Source organism: Pezoporus occidentalis, unplaced genomic scaffold (assembly GCF_034315485.1).
Source record: "Pezoporus occidentalis ecotype Australia unplaced genomic scaffold, CSIRO_AGI_Poc_V1 ctg362, whole genome shotgun sequence".
Taxonomy (NCBI): domain Eukaryota; kingdom Metazoa; phylum Chordata; class Aves; order Psittaciformes; family Psittacidae; genus Pezoporus; species Pezoporus occidentalis.
In genome coordinates this window covers 341,360-362,192 of record NW_026915614.1, presented here as the reverse complement: position 1 = coordinate 362,192, position 20,833 = coordinate 341,360, and the positions used below count along the sequence as shown (strand labels likewise).

The 20,833-nt window shown below is 61.8% G+C and overlaps 2 protein-coding genes across 2 annotated transcripts; one reads left to right on the top strand and one right to left on the bottom strand.

Annotated features, from left to right (window-relative positions):
• Window positions 1-1,290: 1,290 nt before the first annotated feature.
• On the bottom strand, window positions 1,291-9,729 carry MFSD2A (MFSD2 lysolipid transporter A, lysophospholipid). Its single transcript, XM_062630995.1, has 14 exons — window positions 9,590-9,729; window positions 9,387-9,509; window positions 8,775-8,899; window positions 5,875-5,998; window positions 5,645-5,723; window positions 5,243-5,415; window positions 5,052-5,142; window positions 4,383-4,504; window positions 4,116-4,199; window positions 2,714-2,797; window positions 2,447-2,559; window positions 2,120-2,263; window positions 1,750-1,926; window positions 1,291-1,435 (listed from the first exon to the last, which is right to left on the bottom strand). Exons 1-14 carry the CDS (start codon window positions 9,665-9,667, stop codon window positions 1,378-1,380), a joined length of 1,575 nt encoding a protein of 524 aa, XP_062486979.1. The 5' UTR covers window positions 9,668-9,729; the 3' UTR covers window positions 1,291-1,377.
• A 5,357-nt stretch (window positions 9,730-15,086) lies between these two features.
• Window positions 15,087-18,938, top strand: MYCL (MYCL proto-oncogene, bHLH transcription factor). Its single transcript, XM_062630994.1, has 2 exons — window positions 15,087-15,982; window positions 18,036-18,938. Exons 1-2 carry the CDS (start codon window positions 15,478-15,480, stop codon window positions 18,599-18,601), a joined length of 1,071 nt encoding a protein of 356 aa, XP_062486978.1. The 5' UTR covers window positions 15,087-15,477; the 3' UTR covers window positions 18,602-18,938.
• Window positions 18,939-20,833: the final 1,895 nt, after the last annotated feature.

Here is a 20,833-nt window from a genome sequence, read left to right as displayed (position 1 = left end):
GACACCCCGGCCATGGCTCTGCTCAGCACAAAGCCAGCTCCCACCCACCCCGCTTCATCCCTTTGCTGTTTTTCCATGACCCATGCGTGGTGGCAGCGTGGATCCCGCTCCCACATTCCCAGCTCCGGGCTAATCCTTTCCGGCTATTTTTAAACCCCCATCCTCATTCTAGTCCTTTGTACCCAAACGTGGAACAAAAGCTGAGCCCCAGACCCCCGCTCTCAGCTCCAAGCTCTGGCCCCACGGATTTCTTGCTGTGACAAATGGACTTCACAAAAGGCACCAGCCCCGTCCCCCAGCACCGTGCCCATGGGATGGGACACAACCAGCGCAGTCCCCTCACCCCGGGGTTGCTGGGGGCTGCTGTACCCCTGGAGCATCCTCCTTGCTCACTTTCCCCTCTGCATCGCAGGGGTGCGGTGCTCCCGTGAAGCAGGGCTCGGGGCTCTCCCCATTCCTGCTGTGGGGTGAGGAATGCAAGAGCAGGGTATAAACACCCAGGGCCCTGCCCCGGGAGAGCGCACCCAGTGCCACCCACAGCCCCCATTCCCCGCTCCACAGCTGCCTCTCCCGGTTCCAGCCCCGGGCTCACAGGCTCCGCTGGCAGCACTTGGGTTTCATTCCTCCCTCCTCTCCTCTCCTCTCCTCCCCCGTTCGCTCTTGGAAAGGAGGAAAAGAATAGAGCCTTTGTTGGGCTGCCGCAGCAAAGGCACCGAGCGAGGACTGCACGGGGTAAGGGGCTGCCGGGCACAGCCGCCTGCCTGGATTATGGCATTCCTGTGCCTTTGACTCGGGGGAAGTCAGCCCTGCCCCTCAATGCTGTGCAAAGGGACCCTGGGCTTGGGGACAAAAGAAATGCTCCAGACCCACGCTGCTGGCTTCCCGTTTTTATGTAAATTAATATTAATAGGTCCTCGAGTTCCGTCTCTGTACACATATATACAAATAGGGAATGGTTCCGTATTTACATCATTAAGTTAATTAGGATCTATAAAAAAGAACAGCTTTCCAAATTGATGTCCTATGTACAGACAGCAGAGGTGAGCCCACGTCCTTGGCGCGGTCACATTGACAGTGTAATGTACACTAACCATTACCGCCGGTCCCACAGGCATCGGCCCCACAGCAGCCAGGCACCGACGGGCACAAGGATCCCGCTCCAGGCTTTTCCTGCTCCCCGGGACCCAGCAGGGAATCGTGCTTCTGTCTCATGAGGCACGCAGCTCCCCCAGGGTCTATTCGTGTAATGTACACTACCGGCGCTCTGTGGATCCTGGGGAAGGACACGGATCTCGTGCTCGGGTTGTGGATGCTCCAAGCCCGCGGTGGCTGCTCCAGCCCTGCAGGGCAGGGTCCCCCGGAGAGCCCCGGCGCGGCTCACACGATGCTGGCCAGTTCTGTGTTATCCGACTCGGAGCTGCTGTTGCTCTCCTCCCTGCGGGATAAGGGTTGGGAAGGAGGCACGGAGTGAGCCTTGGAGCAGGAGCTGCCTCCGAGCTCAAGAGGCGCAGTCCCCACATGGGTTTCCTTTAGCAACCGGGGGCGGGTTCCCGTTGATCTCAAGCACTTCACGCCATCACTTTGGAAGTTGGGATTGGGAAAACCAGCCGGGCCATCCCTCACCCCACCACCCACAGGTCCCGGAGGATTCCCGGCCAAGTCGCAGTGCATCCCAACCAGTCTGGGCCTGATCCTGCTCCCACACGCCCCGCTGGCGTGCAGCGCCCCATAGCACGGGCACGTGCTCACCTCAGGTCCTGCAGGGCTTTCTTGTTTTTCCTCCGCTTCTCCTCGTCGATGGGGTACAGCTTGAACAGGAGCAGGCCCAGCAGGATCAGTCCCACAGGCACGGCCGACACCAGCATCTTCAAGGCGAAGTTCACGTCGCTGGGCTGCGAGCAGCCCCGGGTCTGGTACCCTGCAAAGCTGGGGACAGAAAGGTACCTTCAGGCAAAGGAAACTGAGTTTGTAGGAGATGAGCTTGTCCCTGCAGGCAGAGATACAGAGCCACAGTGGGATTTAGACCCCCCCCCATTTCCCTCCCAGTCCCTGGGAAGCAGGGATGCCTGGATGCAGGGGTGCAAGGCTTCCTGCCCTCAGCTCCCATGCAAGAACTCACTCTAAGCTGAGTGTGGAGATGCCCAGGGAGACGCCAGAGGTAAACTTGGTGAAGAAGACATAAAAGGAGAAGAAAATGGCTTCGTGGCCATGGGAGTCAGGATGCTGCAGTTTGAAGTCATCTATGACATCCGGGAGCATGGACCTGTGCAGACAGCAGGGTGGTGAACACTAGGATGGAGCCAACAAAGCGTTTCCTCTCCCTGCCGAGAGGATTTCCCTTCATGAGCTCTATCTTGGGCTGAAAACATCCCGAAAAGGCCTCCAGGGATTTCCAACCACTCCAGCCCTGGAAGCCCCTCACGCAGCACCAGGACCTCGCACTCACCAGGGCAGGAGGAAGGCGGCTGCGACGCTGATCCCAGCTGCAACAGCCACGATGTAAGTGACGATGAGGTTACTGTCCAGGACAACCACCATGATGAGGAAGGGGATGGCAGACTGGAGAGGGGACACAAACCAAGCTGGCATCAGCAGTACCCGACCCAGGCACCCAATCCTGGTTAGCAGCAGCCCCTGCCCAGCGCTGGGCCCCAGAGCCCTGCTCACCCCACATGGGAAACACCATGCTCATTGCTGATGGGGACCCACTCACCGAGATGCCCACGTAGACAGCCATCTTCTTCCCAAAGCGGGTGAGGAACCACTGCCAGAGGGGAATGGTCAAGGTGGCTGAGAGCTATGGGCAGAGAAGGGGGTGATGGTGTCATTCACTGGCCAGGCTGTCCACTGGGGGAAAAGCTCTTCCCAGCAAGGAGCAGCCCCAGGGCACAGCCTCCACATAGAACCATGGGATGGTTTGGGTTGGAAGGGACCTTAAAGCTCCTCCAGCTCCAACCCCTGCCACGGGCAGGGACCCCTTCCACTAGAGCAGCTTGCTCCAAGCCCCTGTGTCCAACCTGGCCTTGAACACTGCCAGGGATGGGGCAGCCACAGCTTCTCTGGGCACCCTGTGCCAGCGCCTCAGCACCCTCACAGCAAAGAGCTTCTGCCTAAGAGCTCATCTCAGCCTCCCCTCAGGCAGGTTAAAGCCATTCCCCTTGGCCTGTCCCTACACCCTTGTCCCAAGCCCCTCTCCAGGTTTTCTGCAGCCCCTTTAGGCACTGGAGCTGCTCTCAGGTCTCCCCTTCAGGAGCCTTCTCTTCTTCAGGCTGACCCAGCCCAGCTCTCTCAGCCTGGTTCCAGAGCAGGGATGCTCCAGCCCTCGCAGCAGCTCCATCCAACAGCTCCACGTCCCTCTTGTGCTGTTGCCCTAGAGCTGGATCAGCACCACAGTGGGGTTCTACTTCCAGCTTTTCCACATACTCCAAGGCTGGCACATGGCCATGCTCCTGCCCCTGCCCTCACCCCATTCCTCACCTGCCTCCACTCCCAGGAAGGGGAGCTGCAATTGGAGCAGGAGCATGGGGCCACCTCCTGCCGCAGCACCCCTGGGGCACAGCGGGTACCAGCCTACACCAGGGAGGACCCAGCTCCATCCTCAGTGCTGGGAAGGGACCTGATCTTAACACCGCTGCCTGCACACCCTGTGGCCAAGAGCCAGGCTCCTGGGACCTTGGCACCTTGGACCTCTCCACCCCTCCGAGCAGGGAGCATGGGAAGGGCTCCCACAGATGAGAAGCTGGAAAGGGCTCTCAAGGAGTTGTTTTGCTCCATCTTCCTGGCAGTAAACACCGAGATCCTTTTCTCGAGGCAGGGGGAAGGGAGCTAAGTGGCAGGATTTGGACAAAAGGCCCCCATGGCTCCTGCTCTGCCCTGTCTCTGCCCGCCTTCACACGGGAACAAAGGCTCCCCTGTTCCTACCAACCCGCCTGGACTTTGCAGGACGTTTGGCACCTCCTTCTCCCTCTGCCCTTCTCCCAGGGGACCTTCGGTCACTGTCCCCACATCAGCCCATTGCAGCCCCACGGCCTCCCTCCCCTCAGCCCACGTTGCTCCTGGGAGCACCCACGGCGCCCGCAGCACCCATCCTGGCCCCAGGACCGGGCCATACGCACCATGATGGCCAGGAGCACGTTCTGGAACTCGTTGCGGAAGCCCAGGGTGTAGGTGCAGAAGAGGGCAAAGTTCCCCTCCAGCAGCTGTAGAGGAAGCAGACGATGGTCAGGGGGGGACGGGACCCCAACATCCCACCCATCCGAGGGCACGAAGCCACATCCCTCCTCTCTGCCCAAGGCAGCTCCCAGCCCACCCGGATCCAGTTTGGGTCCCTGCAGCCATCCCCAAGCTGTGCTGCTGCCGTGCCCTGCCCCGGTTGTGCTTACCATGAAGGCCAGGGAGGTGAAGAGGAAGCCGGCAATGAGCTTGATGTAGGCACCGTGGTTCATCACCAGCTTCAGCCCCTGGAAGAAGGAGACAGGCTCGTCCGACTGCAGCTCAGAGGACTCTGGGGAGCAAATGAGCCCATCATTAGACCCACAGAAACAGCACCCTTGGGTGCAAGGCCTGCGGTGCCTCTTGCCCTGCTGCTGAGCACCCTGCACGAGCCCCTGCCCGCCTACAGCATCCCAGGGCAATGCCTCACACAGGGGTCCATCAGCCCCACGGAGAGGAGACGATGACCTGGTGATTCACCCAGGGTAAGCGGAGCTGGTTGCAAAGCAGAGCAAGGGGAGAACAGAAGGTCCTGGACTTTGGCTGTCGTGTCACCCCGGGATGCCCTAATTGGCACTGGCAAACCTTGGCCAGGCAGAGCTGTGCACGATAACGTTTATCTCTGATGGTGCAGAGCAGAGAGCTAAGTCCTCGTGGCTGTGCTGTAACGTACCCTGAGGATGCTCTGGCTCCCGCTGCCCCAGGCCCTAGACCCAGACCTCAGCTCCTCCTGCCCCAATCCCCCAGGGCTCGAGCCATGAATGAGGGACCAAGAGTGGAGCCAGGGGAGCCCCTGGCAGCAGCCACCGCGCTCCCAGCAGTGCTATCTCCAGCCTCACCTCTCTTCTCCCGCACGCCCACCGACAGCACCACGGCGCAGAGGATGTAGAGCCCCCCGATGACCCCCGCAGCGATCATGTAGGCGTTCCTCTGGGAAGAGGGGAGGGAATGGTGAGGGACGGGGATGTCCCAGGAGCACACGGGTTGAGAAGGCCAGGGCAGCCTGGTGTCATGTCCCCCCCCAGCTTACCGTGTCTGTGAGTGAGCCGGTGTCGTGGGTCATGTTCAGCTCCTCCATGGCCACCGAGGAGTTGGCTTTGCCAATGAAGAGGGCGCTCTCGATGCACGGAGTAACCGCCTTGCCCACGATCTGGCCCTGGATGGCGGTGCCCAGCACAGTGCCCAGCACTTCCACTGTCATACCTGGAGGGAGAAGCCAGCGGGACTCAGCCCAGCCCTGAGCACCCAGAGCTGCCGCTCACTGCTCTTCCCCAGGAGAAAGGAGCCAGCCCAGCTCTCCCCCAAATCCCCAAGTGATAAAGCCACAGGGAAGGAAAGCGATGGGGAAACTGAGGCAAGGAGAGAGGCCAAGGCTTGGTCACGCTGCTCCTGCTGCTGCATGGCATGGAGGAGGAGGGAAGCAAGCACTTACGGTAGGCAGTGGCCGAGTCCCGCTCGCTCTGCTCCCTGCTGATGAACATGGTCAGCGCTGAGTAAGGCACATGGAAGCACTGCAACAGCACGAGGAGAATTAGCTCAGAGGTGCTGCACCAGCCAATGGGACCTGGGGCAGGGGGAACCTGCCCCCTCCTCAGCAAGGTGAAGGATTCGTCCCCTCCATCCCTCACCCACTGGCCCTGGGGTGTGCAGAGCCCAGCTCACCGTCACAAGGGTCTGGAAGATGCAGTAGAAGACAAGGTACCACATCACTTGGCCTCTGGAGATGTCCGGCACAAACCAGATGAGGAAGTAGGAGATGACAGCAAATGGGGTGGAGAAGATGATCCTTTGGGAGGACACAGCGTTAGCCTTATGTTACACAGCACCCCACAGTAACACCACCAGCCCAGCTCTCCCCACTGCAACACATCCAGTGGGGCTCAGGCATTTGATTTTGGGGGTTCCTAGGATGGCTCCCATCACCGGCCCTGTTCTCTCCCCCAGGCAGCCCTGCCATGTGTCCAGCGGGGTGTAATCACCTCCCTTGTCCCAGCAAGGGCTGGGGAGCAGCCAGGCAGCACAGCCCAGCTCCCAGCAGCCAAATGCCTCTCGCCAGCTTGGCTTTGCTGCCATGGCCCCCCCCGAGCCTGGGGTCACCTCCGTTCGGGGCAGGGATGGAGCAAACCACCAGCCAACAGCAGCCTGGCTCCCTCTTCCACCCCTGCCCGGCTTCCCGGAGCTGCGGATACAGGGACATGGGATGTGAAGTGCAACAGAGGATCGGGAAGAAGGGGACTGCTCAAGGGCTGGGCCTTGGCAACAGTCCCGGGACTGGCCAATGAGGGTGGTGGCAGCAGGAAGCCACCCAGAGCATCTCTTTCATCATAACCCTTCCCCTGCTGCAGCCCAGGCAGGGAGCAGCTGTACCCAGCACCAGGACACCAACAAACACCCAGGTCCCCCCCATCACTTGTGGGGTACGGAAGGAATTCCTCCTGCTAGAGGGAAGCAGGCCAGATGCGGAGGCTGCACCCACATCTGTTTAGGGATGGATTTGGCTTGGGGATTTACAAGCCCCCTGCGCTCTACAGCCTGGGGATGAGGAACAAAGTCGGCACAACCAGACACGGGACAGAGCCCTGCGCAGTCAGGGCTTCCCCTCGGCTGCCCGGGGACAGGGAGATCTTTCCATCCGGGCTGACGTACAGGACACAGGGCTTCAAGTTGGGTGGGAGGAGGAGGAAAGAGGCAGAACCCGAATCCGTACAGACGGGGAGCACCCGGCACATGCACGTTCTTGTACGCACACGTCACCCGATGGGATGGCGGCGGCAGCGCCGGGGAGAGGAGGGGGGGGGAACGGGACGCGTTGGGCTCCAGCTACTCCTCTCCCGCGCTCATCGCAGCGTGGAGCAGGGGGAAGTTGTGAATGAATCCCTGCAGGACCCAGCCTGCACCCATACCCCCCCCCCCCCCCAGCACCCACGGCAGCTCTGGCATGACTGCGAGTGACCGGAGGCTGCGGTGACGCGCGCGGGCGCTCATTGGCCGCGCCGCGATGGTGTGTTCCTTTGTGCCGCGCTCACGCACCCCTGCCCAGCCCCACGGGTCACGGCGGGCGCTCGGCCAGGCCGGGGCTCTTTGGGGACCGCCGCGTCAAGGAGCGGTTGAGGGAGCAGCGCGGCGGCGGTCCTGGGGATGCGGAGCGGAGGCTGGGACAAAAACGCGCCAAAATGGCTTTCCAAAGGGAAGAACCGAAAGGGAAACCAGGGGTGGCCCTCGGCGGAGCTCTCCTCGCCCATTCAAAGAGCTGGAGGAGCCCCAGGCTTTGAGCCACAGCCAGCAGCAGCCGGCTGGGGCTTGGCCTCCCAGATCAGACCCTTCAGAGCAATAAAACCTCACACACACACACACGGGGGGGGGGTTACACAGGGTCAGGCAGCAGCTCCTGGCTCCCCATGCGGATACCGGGGCAGCAGCTCCACAGGACGAACCCCAAGCCCAGGAGGTTTGGACCCCGCTCAGCTCCATCCAGCCCGGGCTCAGGAGGTTGCCCTTGAGCGGCGAGCTCCTCGCAGGCACCGCGGAGGGGCCCAGCAGCAGCACAAAGCTCTGGCTGAGCCTAAGGAAGCCGGAGCCGTTTGGAGGAATGCAGGCGCTCCATCCCCACCCCCTTCCCGAGGACACGAGATTACAGAGCCCGGCTCTAATCTCCAGACCCCAGACCCTGCCGCACGCGCGGCTGCAGACGAGCTATTTCAGGCCATGCACGGAGCCGAGCGCCGCTGCCCAGAGCTATTCCAGGAAAGCCTGGAAGCGGAGGGTATAATCTGTGGGGGGAAAGGACCATGTCCCTCTAATTCCACTCCCCCCCGTGCCCACCCTCTTGGCTGCATTGTGTTTCAGCAACCCCACAGGCGCCCAGGACGTGGGTTATTTTAGCACAGGACACACCATGTCCGCACTTTGGCATTAGCACCCTGCAACACGTCATGTCCTGTACAGGGGCAGGTGCTTACAGACATCCCACGTCTGCCCCGAGCACAGACACGAAACCCTTTTGGGGCTTTGCAAACCCCATCCCACCTGCTCCGACTCCCTTCGGCATCCCCTTGCTCAGCACCCTGCTCCTGACGGCAGCAGAAGCGCTCATGTGCAGACATCCCGATCCCCAACAGCTGTTCTCCTGCCTGAAGAGCATCCTCGTGACTGTCAGCCGGCATTCCCACCACGGCGCATCGGCCACGCACCCCCCGTCCCTCCTGCCCAGGCGTGCGATGCCATCTGCTCAGCTGGCACCAGCCAGGGCTCCGCAGCCACCCCAGGAACAAAGTCCAGCATCAGAACATGGCACTGGGGCAGGAGGAGATGCTGCAGGTGCAGTGACACAGGGTCCTGCTTGTACAGGGCAGCTTGGGACTAGTCATAGTCACAGGCACACACTGGAAGCCCAAGTTGTTGGCAGCACCTTGGGGCTTTTTGGGGCACTTGGCACCTGACCTGGGTGAAACAGGGCATCAGCACGTCCGGCCCCACAAACCTCCTGCCAAGGGACACCCAAAGCTGACTGGCAGCGCTATGACACACCAGGCAGGGATGTGGGTGCTGCAGGCGGCTCTTACCAGGGCATCAGGCGGCCAAAGCGGGTCCATGATGTCTTGCTGATGAAGAAGCCCACCATGGGGTCTGTGACAGCGTCCCAGGCTCGCCCCACAAACAGGATGATGGAAGCGGAGAAAGGGTCCAGCTGCAGGAAGAAGACCTTGTGTCAGGACACACAAAACCCCATGGCCCTGGCTGCCCTTCCTGAGCTCCTCAGGACCTCCCCAACTGCACGGGGACCCCACGGCCTCATCCTCTGCTCACTTCCAGGGGGATTTGAGGCTCGGTGACCCAGTCCCTCTCAGCATTGCCCAACCACGCTCCTTCCACGCCGAACTCCCACATCTCAGCGCAGAGCTCCCTCAAACCCACCCACAGCCACCACGAGGTGCCCCACGGGTGCTTCTCCCTCCCTGCTTCACACCAAACGCTGCGGCTTTGTGGGATGGCTCCCGATCCCACGGGACACACACCACGACCCCGTGTTTTACCGCCTGGGGAAGCCGAGGCGCGGAGCTGCCGCTCGGTTCCACGCGTGGGGCAGGAACCCGCAGGACCGCGACCGATCCCCCCCCAACCCGAGCGGGAGAACCCAGCAAAGCGCTGCCCCGGTTCCCCCCCACCAGCCGTACCTGTGCCACGTCCAGGAGGTAGATCTGGAGGAAGAAGCCGAGCGCGCAGCCCGTGATCTGGTAAGGGGCCCCCCCGACGGCGTAGCACAGCTTGCTGCACACCGACAGCCGCTCCCGGCTCTCCTGCAACCGGGATCGGCGTTAGCGCTACCGGGACCCCCCCCGTCCCTTCCCGTCCTCCCCAGCCCGGTCCCGGTGCTCACCCTGCGGAGGGGCTGGCGGCGGGCGGGCGGCAGGAGCCCCCCGGCCCGGGCCCGCTCCGCGCCGCCGCCCCCGGCCATGCCGTGTGCGATGAATGGGGCCGCGCCGCCGCCCGCGCGGGCCTTGTACCGGCTGCTCCCCGCCCCGGAACGGCTCCGCCTCCTCCTCCTCCTCCCCCCCCCCCCCCCCCCCCCCCCCCCCCACCTCCGGCCCACCCTCATCCTCATCCCTCCCCCCCCCCCCATCCCTTCCCTCCATCCCAGCCCTTCCTTTTCCGCATCCGCCCCATCACAGACTCACAGAGCGGTTTGGGTTGCGAAGGACTTCAAGAGCATCCAGTTCCAACGCTCTGCCATGGGCAGGGGCTCCTCAAACCAGACCGTGGCACCCAAGGCCCCTCCAACCGGGCTTTGAACGCTGACAGGGACGGGGCATTTATCACTTCTCTGGGCACCCTGTGCCAGCGCCTCAGCACCCTCACAGGGAAGAGCTTCTGCCTTACACCCAGCCTGAACTTCCCCTGTTTCAGTCTGAACCCATCACCCCTTGTTCTATCGCTCCAGTCCCTGATGCAGAGCCCCTCTCCAGCATCCTTGTAGCCCCCTTCAGACACTGGAAACTGCTCTGAGGTCTCCTCGCAGCTTCTCTTCTCCAGGCTCAACAGCCCCAATTCCCTCCATCCTCCTCCCCCCGGGTACCCTCATTGGTGACAGAGGCTGCACTGGCCCACAAAGAGGGCTGGAAAAGGCACCATCACCCTCCTGCCCCCTGCACTCGCTGTGGCACCAACCAGTGAGGGCTGGTGGGCTGCAGACCCTCAGTGCCAGCCTCAGCATAGCCCCACGCTTAACCCCGCTCTGCGTGGGCCCATGGAAGGGACTGATGTAAAGCAGGACACACACACACCCAGCAGCAGCACACACGGCCCCTGGCTCTGCGCAACAGCTTCAATAGGTGATCAATAGGTGATGGTGGCTCCTGGTCCGCAGCACTTTGCCCTGGGCCACCGTGGTGTCCTCCGCACCAAACGGCCACGTGGACATGGATGCTGGCACCTCTTGGCTGTGCCGGCTGCTGTTTGCCTGCTGTTGGGTGCACGTAGGAAGGTGCCAGCACTGTGTTACCACAGTGACAGCCACCAGCTCCTCTCAGCTCACGCCACCAGGTTCAGAGATCACCCTGGGATGTGCTGTGAGACGGGCTGAGCCAGCAGGGCCAGCGTGGCAACCGGGGCCACTGCCTGACTGCCACTTGGAGCTGGACTTGGAGCTGCGCTGAGCTGGGAACAGGGGCAGGCAGCTGGGACCTGGGATTCAGCAGACCTTGTGCTGGGGATGAGCGGGGTGGGTGGCCGCTGCCATGGAGCTCCAAGCACTCCCTGGTGTGAGCTGAACTCAGGGTGCTGAGCTCAGCCCTGTCACTGTTGTCTCAGGGTTTCCAACCCCTCCAACATGTGCATGGGTTCCCCTGCTCACAGGGCACATCACAGCCCGGCACCCGGCCACACTGGGTGCTCAGTGATGCTACCCCCCAGGGATGGGGGCCATGGGAGGCTTCAGGATGTCTGAATTTGCTCGGTGACACAAAATACCCTGAGGCAAGATGAGGTGTGGGCAGCACCACCGGCCTGGCCAGTTCAGCAGTTAGACCTGCCTTGGGCTCCTTGCTCTGTGCTGAGCTGGCTCCAGTGCATCAGGCACCCACAGCCTCAGGACAGACACCCAGCGTGAGTTGGGAGCCCCCGGATCCCCCAGGAGAAAGGAACATTGTACTGGGGATGGGCTTGTGCCTACGGTGGCCCTTGCCTCCTGGAGGGATCAGGCTCTCAGCTCCCCATCATGTTCGGTCCTAGCTATTGCTCTGCTCCCTTTGTTCCAAGCTTTTGGCATTCCTGTCCTTGAAACACTGAGGAATTGCCCCTTGGGCAAACGGAGCTTTAGGGGAACAATGAGCCGTGCTTTGTGCCAGAGGCTGTGCTAACAGACTGCAGATAGGTGTAGCCCTGCCTTACAAGTGGAGTGGGAGAGATCAGAAGACCAGGATTTCCTCAGATTTGGATTTTCACCCACAAATGTGGTATTGCACAATTTCCTGTGGGGGACTTTTGATCTCCCTCCCAAGCAGATGCTCTGGGAGATCCTCATGGCAATAAATGAACCGCCAAGGGCTGATCCCAGTGGGGATGCTGCTGCAGCAGCTCCCACCAAGCTCAGTGCCCTCAGCAACCCACAGGCAGGTGGGACTGGGCCACTCGCAGGCTCACCCTTGTCACCAGGACCACGGTGATGGTCTCACAGGCAGGACCGCAACTCAAACACCCCTCTGACAGTGATGCTGTCACGATCCCAGAACTGGGGACACCACCAGGCTCCTGAGGTGACCCTTTAGGGGCTGGGACCCAGGCGCTTGCCCTTGGGGACATGGTTGAGGACTGGGGACAGGGATAGGGATGGGAGCTGCTCCGGAAGATGACAGCTCTGCCACCCCACCTCCCACCCACACCTCCTGCTGCCGTGGATCCGTCACAGCCCGGAGCTGAGCAAGCATGAGTGCACCCGAAACCAGACAGCCCTGCCAGGACCGGGAGCACTGGCCTGGGGACACATGGAGCTGGTGAGGGGCTGTGAGACGCAGCCAAGCTCCTCAGCTTGGGGCTGCAGAGCTTCTCCAGGGCTTGCGGCACCTCCTAGCACCAGGTAGGGTGTGTAAATGGGTCCTGGGGGGGTGAGGAGGCAGCAGGACTGGAGCTGATGATGCTTTTGCCTCCCCCTTCTCTGGATTTCACTGCCTGCTGTATCCAGAGCGGGTGCCTGCACTCTGGCGTGCTGCAGCCAGCTTGATCTGGGTTCTGGCAGCATGTCCCTTGCCCCATATGGCCGGGCAGGACTTCATGGTGCTTCCATTCCCCACAGGGGCTCGGGCTGGTGTTTCACAAGGGTCCAGCCAGCTGTGGCTGCTACCCAGCAGCTACATGGGGACAAAGGGGACACGTTGCATGGCAGCACACAGCAGCCACCCTGCACTGCCCACATTGCTCTCGGGTGAGACCCTGGGGAGCGTGTCATGAGGATGAGGGGGATGACATGGGGCTGGGATGTGAGCTCACAGCCTCCCCTGTCCCTGGGGACCACCATGGGGACAGCAGGGTGGCTCGAAGGGATGGGGACACAGGCACAGAGCCCGGCTCAGGGTGCCCCGGACACCCGTCAGGCTCGGGGTGTGTGTGCCCCGTGGGGAAGCTCTTTGGGACTGGAGCCTCAAAGTCCATCCCTGCTGTCAGTGGGGATCCAAAGGGCACGGGGGACCTGGGAACTGCTTTGCGTCATGCGCCGGAGCCACGCCAGCTGCAGTTGGGCCAGGGCCGGGGGCACAGGCTCGGTGCTGGTGGTGGAGCCCGGCCAGCGCCCTGCGGATGGAGGGGGGGGGCACGGCAAGGGTTGGCCCGGCCCATGGGTGCCCTCCCAGCCCTTGGGGCTCCCACCACCACCCACCCTTGTTTGCGCAGGCGGCGCTGGCACAAGAGGCGCTGGGTTCCTGTTTGCAGAGTGCCTGGAGAGGCCCGGTGAAAGGGGTGTGCGGCCCCCCCAAGCCCTCCACAGCGCTGCTCTTGCACCTTCAAAGCATCTGGAGCCCCTTGAAGCCGAGACAAGTTCCTGCCTCTCACTGGGAAAAGCCGGGGAGGTCTCTGAGGCCAGCAGGGAGGGGAAGGAGACGTGGCTGAGAGCTACCGGTTGCAGGAGCCTTTGCTCCTGTGCCAGGAGACGTGTTGGTGTTGGAGCAGGAGGCCAGGGGCTGTGCTGGCTCTGTCCCCAACCGTGATCTGTTCCTGCAGGTGCTGGGGCAGGATGAGCCCCTGCAGCAGCGCAGCCTCTGCCTTTAGTGCCGACAGAGCAATTTGGCTCCTAAAAGACGGTGGTGGCTTCACCCTGCTTCCCAGGACAGCAAAGGGCTGGGAGCAGCCCCGGGCCGGGAGCAGCCTGGCTGGGGACACCGTGGGACATGCCCGGGGCTCCCAGCTGGGCTTGGGACGAGACAGGAGCACAAAGGGGACATGAGAAGGGGATCCGGATGCTCTTAGGTTCCAGGGCTCCTGCCTGATGCGGGCGGGATTGGGATGCTCAAGAGCTGCTCGGCACAACCCAGGGGAGCCCGTGGGGTGCTGCAGCCCCGGCCCCGCCGCCCCGCGGACGGTGGCTCCGTTCCTCGGTCCCATTCGGGACCAGCAGGTGGCGCCCTGCGCCCGCCGGTGGCGGCGGCGGCCGGTGCCGGGAACCGGGAGGGACCGGGGCGGGGGGGGATCGGGGAAGCTGGGGACAGGCGGGGGCGGGGCCGTGCTGGGCAGCGCTGGGATGCGCTGGTTCACGCTGGGATGCGCTGGGCTGTGCTTTGCGGAGCTGCAATGGGCAGCACTGGGCCGTGCTGGTGGCTGGGCTTGCCCCCAGCCCCTCCAGGTCCCAGCACCGCCGGGCAGGGCACTGATTGCAGCGGGTGTCAAAGGGAGGGCCCTGGGGCTGGAGCGGGTGAGCGGGCACGGCGGGGAACCGGGTGGACTTTGTAGCAGCGTGTGTGTGTGTGTGTGTATATGTGTGTGTGTGTGTATATATGTGTGTGTGTGTACCACGGGGCGGCTGGGGGAAACCTCGCTGTGTTTTCACAACATTTCTTGGCTTTCCTAGAAGGATTTTGGCAGCGGAGGGATGGAGCATCCTGCTGGGCTCACCCCGGCGCCTCAGGACACTGCGAGTCCCTTCGGACCCTGAGCCTGGATGTGCTGGGCACTGCATGGGCAAAGCTGAGTTTGGGCAGCAATGATGTAGGAATTGCACGCGTGAGATGGGCTCTGCTGAATCCCAGGCCAGCCCTGGCTTCACCAGCAGCTCCCAGACATCCTTTGGGGGGTGTCACAGCCCTGCAGCCACTGTGCTGCCAGCATCACATCCCTGCCCTTTCTCTGTGCACAGACGTTCCTTGTGTGTCTGTGGAGAATAAAGTGCCGCATCCTCCAATGCTGGTTTCTTGGTGCTCCAGCAAAGCTCCTGGCCAGGGCTGTGAGGCCTTTGAGGAGGATATGGCTCCAGGTGGCTCCCAGGGTGGCACCCTGGGCAGGACACAAACACTAAGGGACTCCACTGGTGCCCAGGGCTGGAGCCACTCAGGCAATGGCCACACAGTGACAGTGGCTGCAGCAGAGGGTGGTGGCCATGGCCTGGTGAGGACTCAGGACCCCAATGGGGAGCGGGTGGATGGCCAGGCTGGTGGGGGGAGTGATGGGAAAGGCCACTCAGGGTGGCTCCCTGTGACTTGTCCCCATTTGTCCAGCTTGCTTTGCTGTCAGGCTGAGCTGGATGTCCCCAGGCTGGCAGCATCGCTGTGCTTGGCCTGGGTGTTCTCAGCCAAAGCCTTCCTCTTCCTGCAGTGCTCGCAGAGGGGGGACCCCAAACAAACCGTGACCTTCCCGATGGGCTGAGGACGGCAGGATGCTCAGGGGCAGCCGGGGTCTCCCAGCCCGGCACAGGGGTTGGCCACTGGTTAATAGCCTCCTTACCGTCCCCGTTAGCATCACCGTTAGTTAGGGGGGAACTGAGACATCACTCACACCGCACCCCCCCCAAGAAGGCGGGAAAAGGGCAGGATCCCGCCCTCTATGCAAATCTCATCCCGGCGATTGGCGGGCAGGCGGGGCCGGTGCCCTACACAGGCTATAAGAGCGGGGGGGAGACAATGCCCCCGCCGTCCCGGGTCGGGGGCTGGCGAACGGTGGAGTGGGTGCACTGGGGTGGGGGTCTCCCCCTCATCCATGGGGCTGGGGGTGCCCTTTTGCTGAGCGGGGCTGCAGGTCGAGCTGGGGGAGTGTCCCCTTTTCTTGCTGTTCCCCCATCCCCATGCAGAGATGGAGTTTGACTCCTACCAACACTACTTCTACGACCACGACGCCCAGGAGGATTTCCACCGCTCCACGGCGCCCAGCGAGGACATCTGGAAGAAGTTCGAGCTGGTCCCCACTCCCCCCATGTCTCCCTTGGGTGTCCCCGGGGAGAAAGGCTGCAGCTCCGCGGCGGAGGAGCGCTCGAGCGGGCTCTCCCGGTACTACCGGCCCGGGGAAGAGCCGGAGTATCTCATAGGGACGAGCGAGATCTTCGGGAACCTGAGCGCTTTCATCCTCAAGGACTGCATGTGGAGCGGGTTTTCAGCCCGGGAGCGGCTGGAGAAGGCGATGACAGAGAAACTTTCCACGGGCACACAGAGAGCCACCCCGCACAAGCCCTCCTTCGCGCAGGATTTGGGGTTCAGCAGCTCGGTCAGCGAGTGCGTGGATCCCGCCGCCGTCTTCCTTTGCCCGCTGGCCGAGAGCAAGATTCCGGCGTCCTCGGGATCCGAGGGTCAAAGCGATTCCGGTAAGGAAGGGGTCGCGGGGTGGGTTCCCCCGGGCTTCTGGCCGTGATGCTCCCGCTGGTCGGACACGCGTGTCTCCGGCCGGGCAGCGCCTTTGTTGCGGGCCCCGGTCCCGGCCCCACGAACAAAGCGGGCTCGGCTGCTCCCGTTCCCCTCTTCCCCAACGGGGTGCGTGGAGCTCGGGGGTGCCCCCCTCGCTCGTCCCGTCCCTTCGGAACCCTCGCGGGGAGGTTGGTGAGGGGACACCCGGTCACCGTGGGAAGTTTGGAGGCTTTGGGAGCTCGTAACCGCCGCGGTTTTCCTTTCCCCGGGGACAAAAAGCAAAATTACCCCCCCCGGGGGGCTCCGCGGGGCGGGCGGGGACATCGCGCATCCCCTGCAGCGTGTTCGGTGTGGGGTGGGACAGCGTTTACACGGGGGGTCTGGCTGCGGAGCTGCCTGTGACCCCAGGGCAGTGCGGTGCCACCCGCTCCTCGGACCCCTCATCACCCCATTTATAAACACACGCTTGGGTGTCCCCCCCCTCCAAACCGTACTCGCCCGGGGTCAGTGCGTGTTTCCCCCGCTCCCACTGAAGCCTGCGGCCCCGCGGTGCCTTGACCCCGTTAATAAATCCCCCGGTGCCGCGCCGGTTGAGTCACGGTGCGAAACGGGCGCTTAATGCCATTAGGGGCCCGCGGTCGGTAAGCGGGTGGCGGGCGTTAAGAGGCTTAAACCCAACCGGGGGGACCGGCCCCGTGGGGGGGGGTCCCGGGTCCCGGTCCGGGTCCGGTGGCGCCACGTGGGCGCCGAACAAAAAGCAACAGATTGCAAACAATGAGAGCGGCCTCGCTGACGGGCAGGGGAGAGGGCCAATGGGATCGCGCGGCAGCCGGCCGGCCCCGTCAGACAGCCAATGGGCGGCTCGGGTGGGCGGGGCTTCGCGGCCTGACTTTTATTAATGAGTCCTTGGGGGGGGTATGTTGTGTGCCCACGTGGCTGAGACCGGCCGCGTTGTGACACTGGTGACCAGTAAGGGTGTCCCCAGTGCCTCCAGTGTCCGGGGTTTACTGGGCAGAACCCCCCCGGAGTCGGGGTGCGGGTTGGGGGTCACAAGCAGGAGGGTGCCCCAGGGCCCATCTCCTGTGACCACCACTGGTCCTGTCACAGAGAGCTGGGGACCGTCCTCTGCCCGCGATGTTGAGCATCTCGGGGCGCCTTTAGCAAGTGGCTCTATTTCCCCCCTCAAAAACCCAAGGGAAAAGGTGGAAGTGCATCCCTAAAGCAAGAGTGATTGAAGTTGTGCCTGGAGCCAGGTGACCACGCTGCGCCCAGGGGCCAGCTTCGGGCCTTGCTGGAGCGGGACAAGCTCGATGACAACAGGCAGGGTGCTTTGGGTCCGATTATACTTCGTTTGGGTCTTGCCCTTCACAGCTCTGATGTGCACACACTCCACCCGCTGCCTCCTGGGCTTGGGATGCCTTCGGGGTTCACCAAGTCTGTGGGAGGGATCCCATTGCCTCTCCCAGCCCCCTTGCACTGCGGGGGGCTGTCCCCGGGAAGCCTGGGCTGAATGGGGCTTATCACTTGTGAAAAGTAAGTCACTGGAGTGAGAAGCTGCTGCTGAGGGGAACAAAAGGCAGCTCTGCCCACCCCAGTCCCTCATTTACAATTCCAATGGACCAGGAGAGCACCTGACCAGGGTCAACTTTGGAGTTAGGCTGTCCCAGGTCCCCAGCATCGTAGGTAGGCTTGGGTGTTTCTTGCCTGATGATCCTTTACCCAGGACACATGCTGCTCCTGGTGCTGAAGTGGGGCAGAAGAAAAGCCCCATTCAATTTTTGGAGGCCACGCACTTGGATGTGGAGGGAATGATTCCATTGGGATGATATTGGCAGAGCCCTTAAATCACAACCTCTTCTGGAGGCTGCAGAGTGGCTGCAGTGCATGAACAAGCTTTTGTGGGACGGCAGTGGGGTGATTGTGCAGGGGCTGTGGGGAGGTCTGACGAGTTGAGGGGGTGCCCAGGGCCTCCAGCTGATGAGGTCTTTCTTTTTCCGTGTCCATTTTGGATAGAAGGCGAAGAGATCGATGTGGTGACCGTGGAGAAGAGGCAATCGCTCGGCCTGAGGAAGCCGGTCACCATCACGCTGCGCGCCGACCCCTTGGACCCCTGTATGAAACGCTTCCACATCTCCGTCCACCAGCAGCAGCACAACTACGCCGCGCGCTCCCCTCCGGACACGCGTCCCCTGCCAGAGCCACCCCAGCAGGATGAGGACAAGCCCCCAAGCACCCCCCAAGCAGAGCCGGCCCCTGCCACCACGCTGCCTGAGCCCAGCTTGCCCAAAGCCAGCAGCAGCCCTGGCTCCGACAGCGAGGACGTGGCCAAGAGGAAAAACCACAACTACCTGGAGCGCAAGCGGCGCAATGACCTGCGCTCGCGCTTCCTGGCGCTGCGGGACCAGGTGCCCGGGCTCGCCAGCTGCCCCAAGACCCCCAAAGTGGTGATCCTGAGCAAGTCCTCCGAGTACCTGCAGTCGCTCCTGGCTGCGGAGAGGAGGATGGTGGCCGAGAAGCGGCAGCTCCGGCTGCGGCAGACCCAGCTGCTCAAACGGATTGCTCACCTCAAGGGGCACTAGCGCCCAGCTGCACCCCCGGCTCCCCAAAACCCCCGATCCCTCACGATTTGCACATTTCTTAATGTTGTCGTTTGGTTCAGTTGTTGAACTGTTGGCCCCAGGGGGCTAGAGCACGCAGTGGTTGCTGTATGTGGGGTGGATGCGGTGCTGTTCCCAGCTGTGGGAATGGGGCCGCAGCCAGAGGTCCCCCTCTGTGGCATTGCCTGCCTTGGCGCCGGGTGCTGCAAGGTTTCCCCTGTCCCCCTGTGGAGCTTTCTTAAGTGACTGCTTCGATTCATGGGCTCAGCTCCATTCCCCCTCCCCGGCAGCCCCTGCTCCCCTCTCTGCTGTTTGTCACTGATAGGGCATCCATCTCGCCCTGAAAATGCCAAGTGACCTTTGGCTCATGGAAGCAGGCAGAGGCAGACATGGACATCCCAGCCCAGGGCTCACCTCTGGATGCACCCCGATGGAGATGGTGATGGCAGGGTGTCTCTCACCGGGGTTAACAGCACCCTGTGGGCAATCCCCTTCCTCGGCTGGACCGTACCTCACTTTCTTACCACATCATGCAGTAGCTTGTCTTGGATTTGATGTTCTAGAAACTGCTGCTGTAACTGCAAGTCTTATACTGGAGGCTGTGTTTTTATACTGTATTTTTGTACCACTTTTTGAGAAGTATTGGTAAAGAGTTTGCTTTTTTTATATATATATAAAAACCTCTTGTTTTGGAGGGGGGTTCCTGCTGCAGGGAGAGCTCAGTCCTGCTGCACTTTAGGGAGATCAGGAAGGGGCTGGCTCCTGCTGGACCCTTGAGCTGAGTCCTTGCTGAGGCTGGTCCCCCCCCTCCAAACCACCCATTTGCAATAACGGGGTTTTTCCCCTTTCCCATCCTTGTGTCCTCCTTTCCCACCCTTGCAACTGCTCCCCCACCAGCAGCCACTGAGCATCCTCTGCGAAGCTTTGGGCTTCACATGAGCATGGCTGGAGGGGGCAGGTTGGGGGCAAGGGGCATCTGTGCTGCCTTTGAGGCTTCCCCCTGCCTGTGCCATCCTGTGGTGGGGTATGGGGTGGCAGAGTCCCTTGTCCCCTCCTGGGGTGTTGGCAGGGGTGGCCCCACAGGGCAGCACCTTTGGGTCCCTGCTGACCTGCTCTGAGAACTGTTAGAGTTAACACTGTGGTTGGATTTAGCACTTTCTTCATTACCTCACACTTCATAAATAAATACATTTGCAACAACCTGGGTTGGCTTTTTTCCATGCAGGTGGCTGTGGGGCTCTGTGCATTGGGCCATGATGCTCCTTGGGGTGGGACCCTGTGTTTTGGGGTGTCCCTGACACAGAAATGAATCCGTTTGCACCGGGGCTTGGCTGCTAGCAAGACCGAGTCCTTTCTCCTGACTTTCTCCCAGCGGTTGAAAGAGAAGTGGGGCCAGGGAAATGAATCACCTGGATTATTTTTCCTCCTTTTAAGTGGCTTTATTGGCAAGGAGGGGCAGGGAGCCCATGCTGAGCTCTGAGAAGGCTTGCATGTAACTATAAACCCCCCTAATGGGGCTCAGGGCAGCCAGTGTGGGGTGATCACTGCCCCGTGGGGCTGGGGTTGGCAGTAACCCTATAGGGAGTGGGGGAATGCAATCCGCTCACTTCAAGGGGCATTGAGGACCTTCATCTCCCCAGATCTGCCAAGTGGATGAAATTATATACACGTGTGTGCTCTCCCTGCTGCCCCAAACTCAATGTGTTTGGGTTTCCTTCGTGCTGGCAGTGAAAGTCTTGCTTTAAATGCGAGAGGGACACGGGATTCTGTTACTGCTGAGCAGGCAGAAGAGCTGCTGCAGGAGATGCAGCCACCTGGGAGAAGCACGCTTAGAAAGCAGCAATTCCACCCTGCAGGAATCCTATGCTCCCATTCCCTTCAGCTCCAGCACTGTCTCACACTCGCTGCATGTTGCATCATGCCATGTCAAAGCCTTTTAGGGCTGCATTAAAAGATGCTCACAGGAACCACAGCTTAAACACGGAGCAGGGTGACCTAAATCTGACACTTTGCCCGTGTGTAGGGAACAAAGCCGAGCTGCACGAGTCCTTCAATTGCTTATTGCTGACACTTGCACACCGGTGTCTCTTTTGAGCTCAAGGTGAGCCTCCCGGTAAGGTTTTTAGCAGGGTGTGCTTTTGCTCTTCATGCTGAAGGCATGCCGGATGCTTAAAACACTTTTTCTCTCTTAGGCACGATGTGCAGATCCATGGC

What these genes read in the sequence shown, in the direction of transcription:
- MFSD2A (XM_062630995.1), bottom strand. Translation starts at nt 9,667, where the DNA reads ATGGCCGGGGGCGGCGGCGCGGAGCGGGCCCGGGCCGGGGGGCTCCTG. An exon ending in GGACTCGGCCACTGCCTACC is followed by an intron (nt 5,416 to 5,644) that starts GTAAGTGCTTGC and finishes TTCTCCCTCCAG; the next exon opens with GTATGACAGTGGAAGTGCTG. An exon ending in CCGGCTCACTCACAGACACG is followed by an intron (nt 5,143 to 5,242) that starts GTAAGCTGGGGG and finishes CCCTCTTCCCAG; the next exon opens with AGGAACGCCTACATGATCGC.
- MYCL (XM_062630994.1), top strand. Translation starts at nt 15,478, where the DNA reads ATGGAGTTTGACTCCTACCAACACTACTTCTACGACCACGACGCCCAG. An exon ending in CGAGGGTCAAAGCGATTCCG is followed by an intron (nt 15,983 to 18,035) that starts GTAAGGAAGGGG and finishes CATTTTGGATAG; the next exon opens with AAGGCGAAGAGATCGATGTG.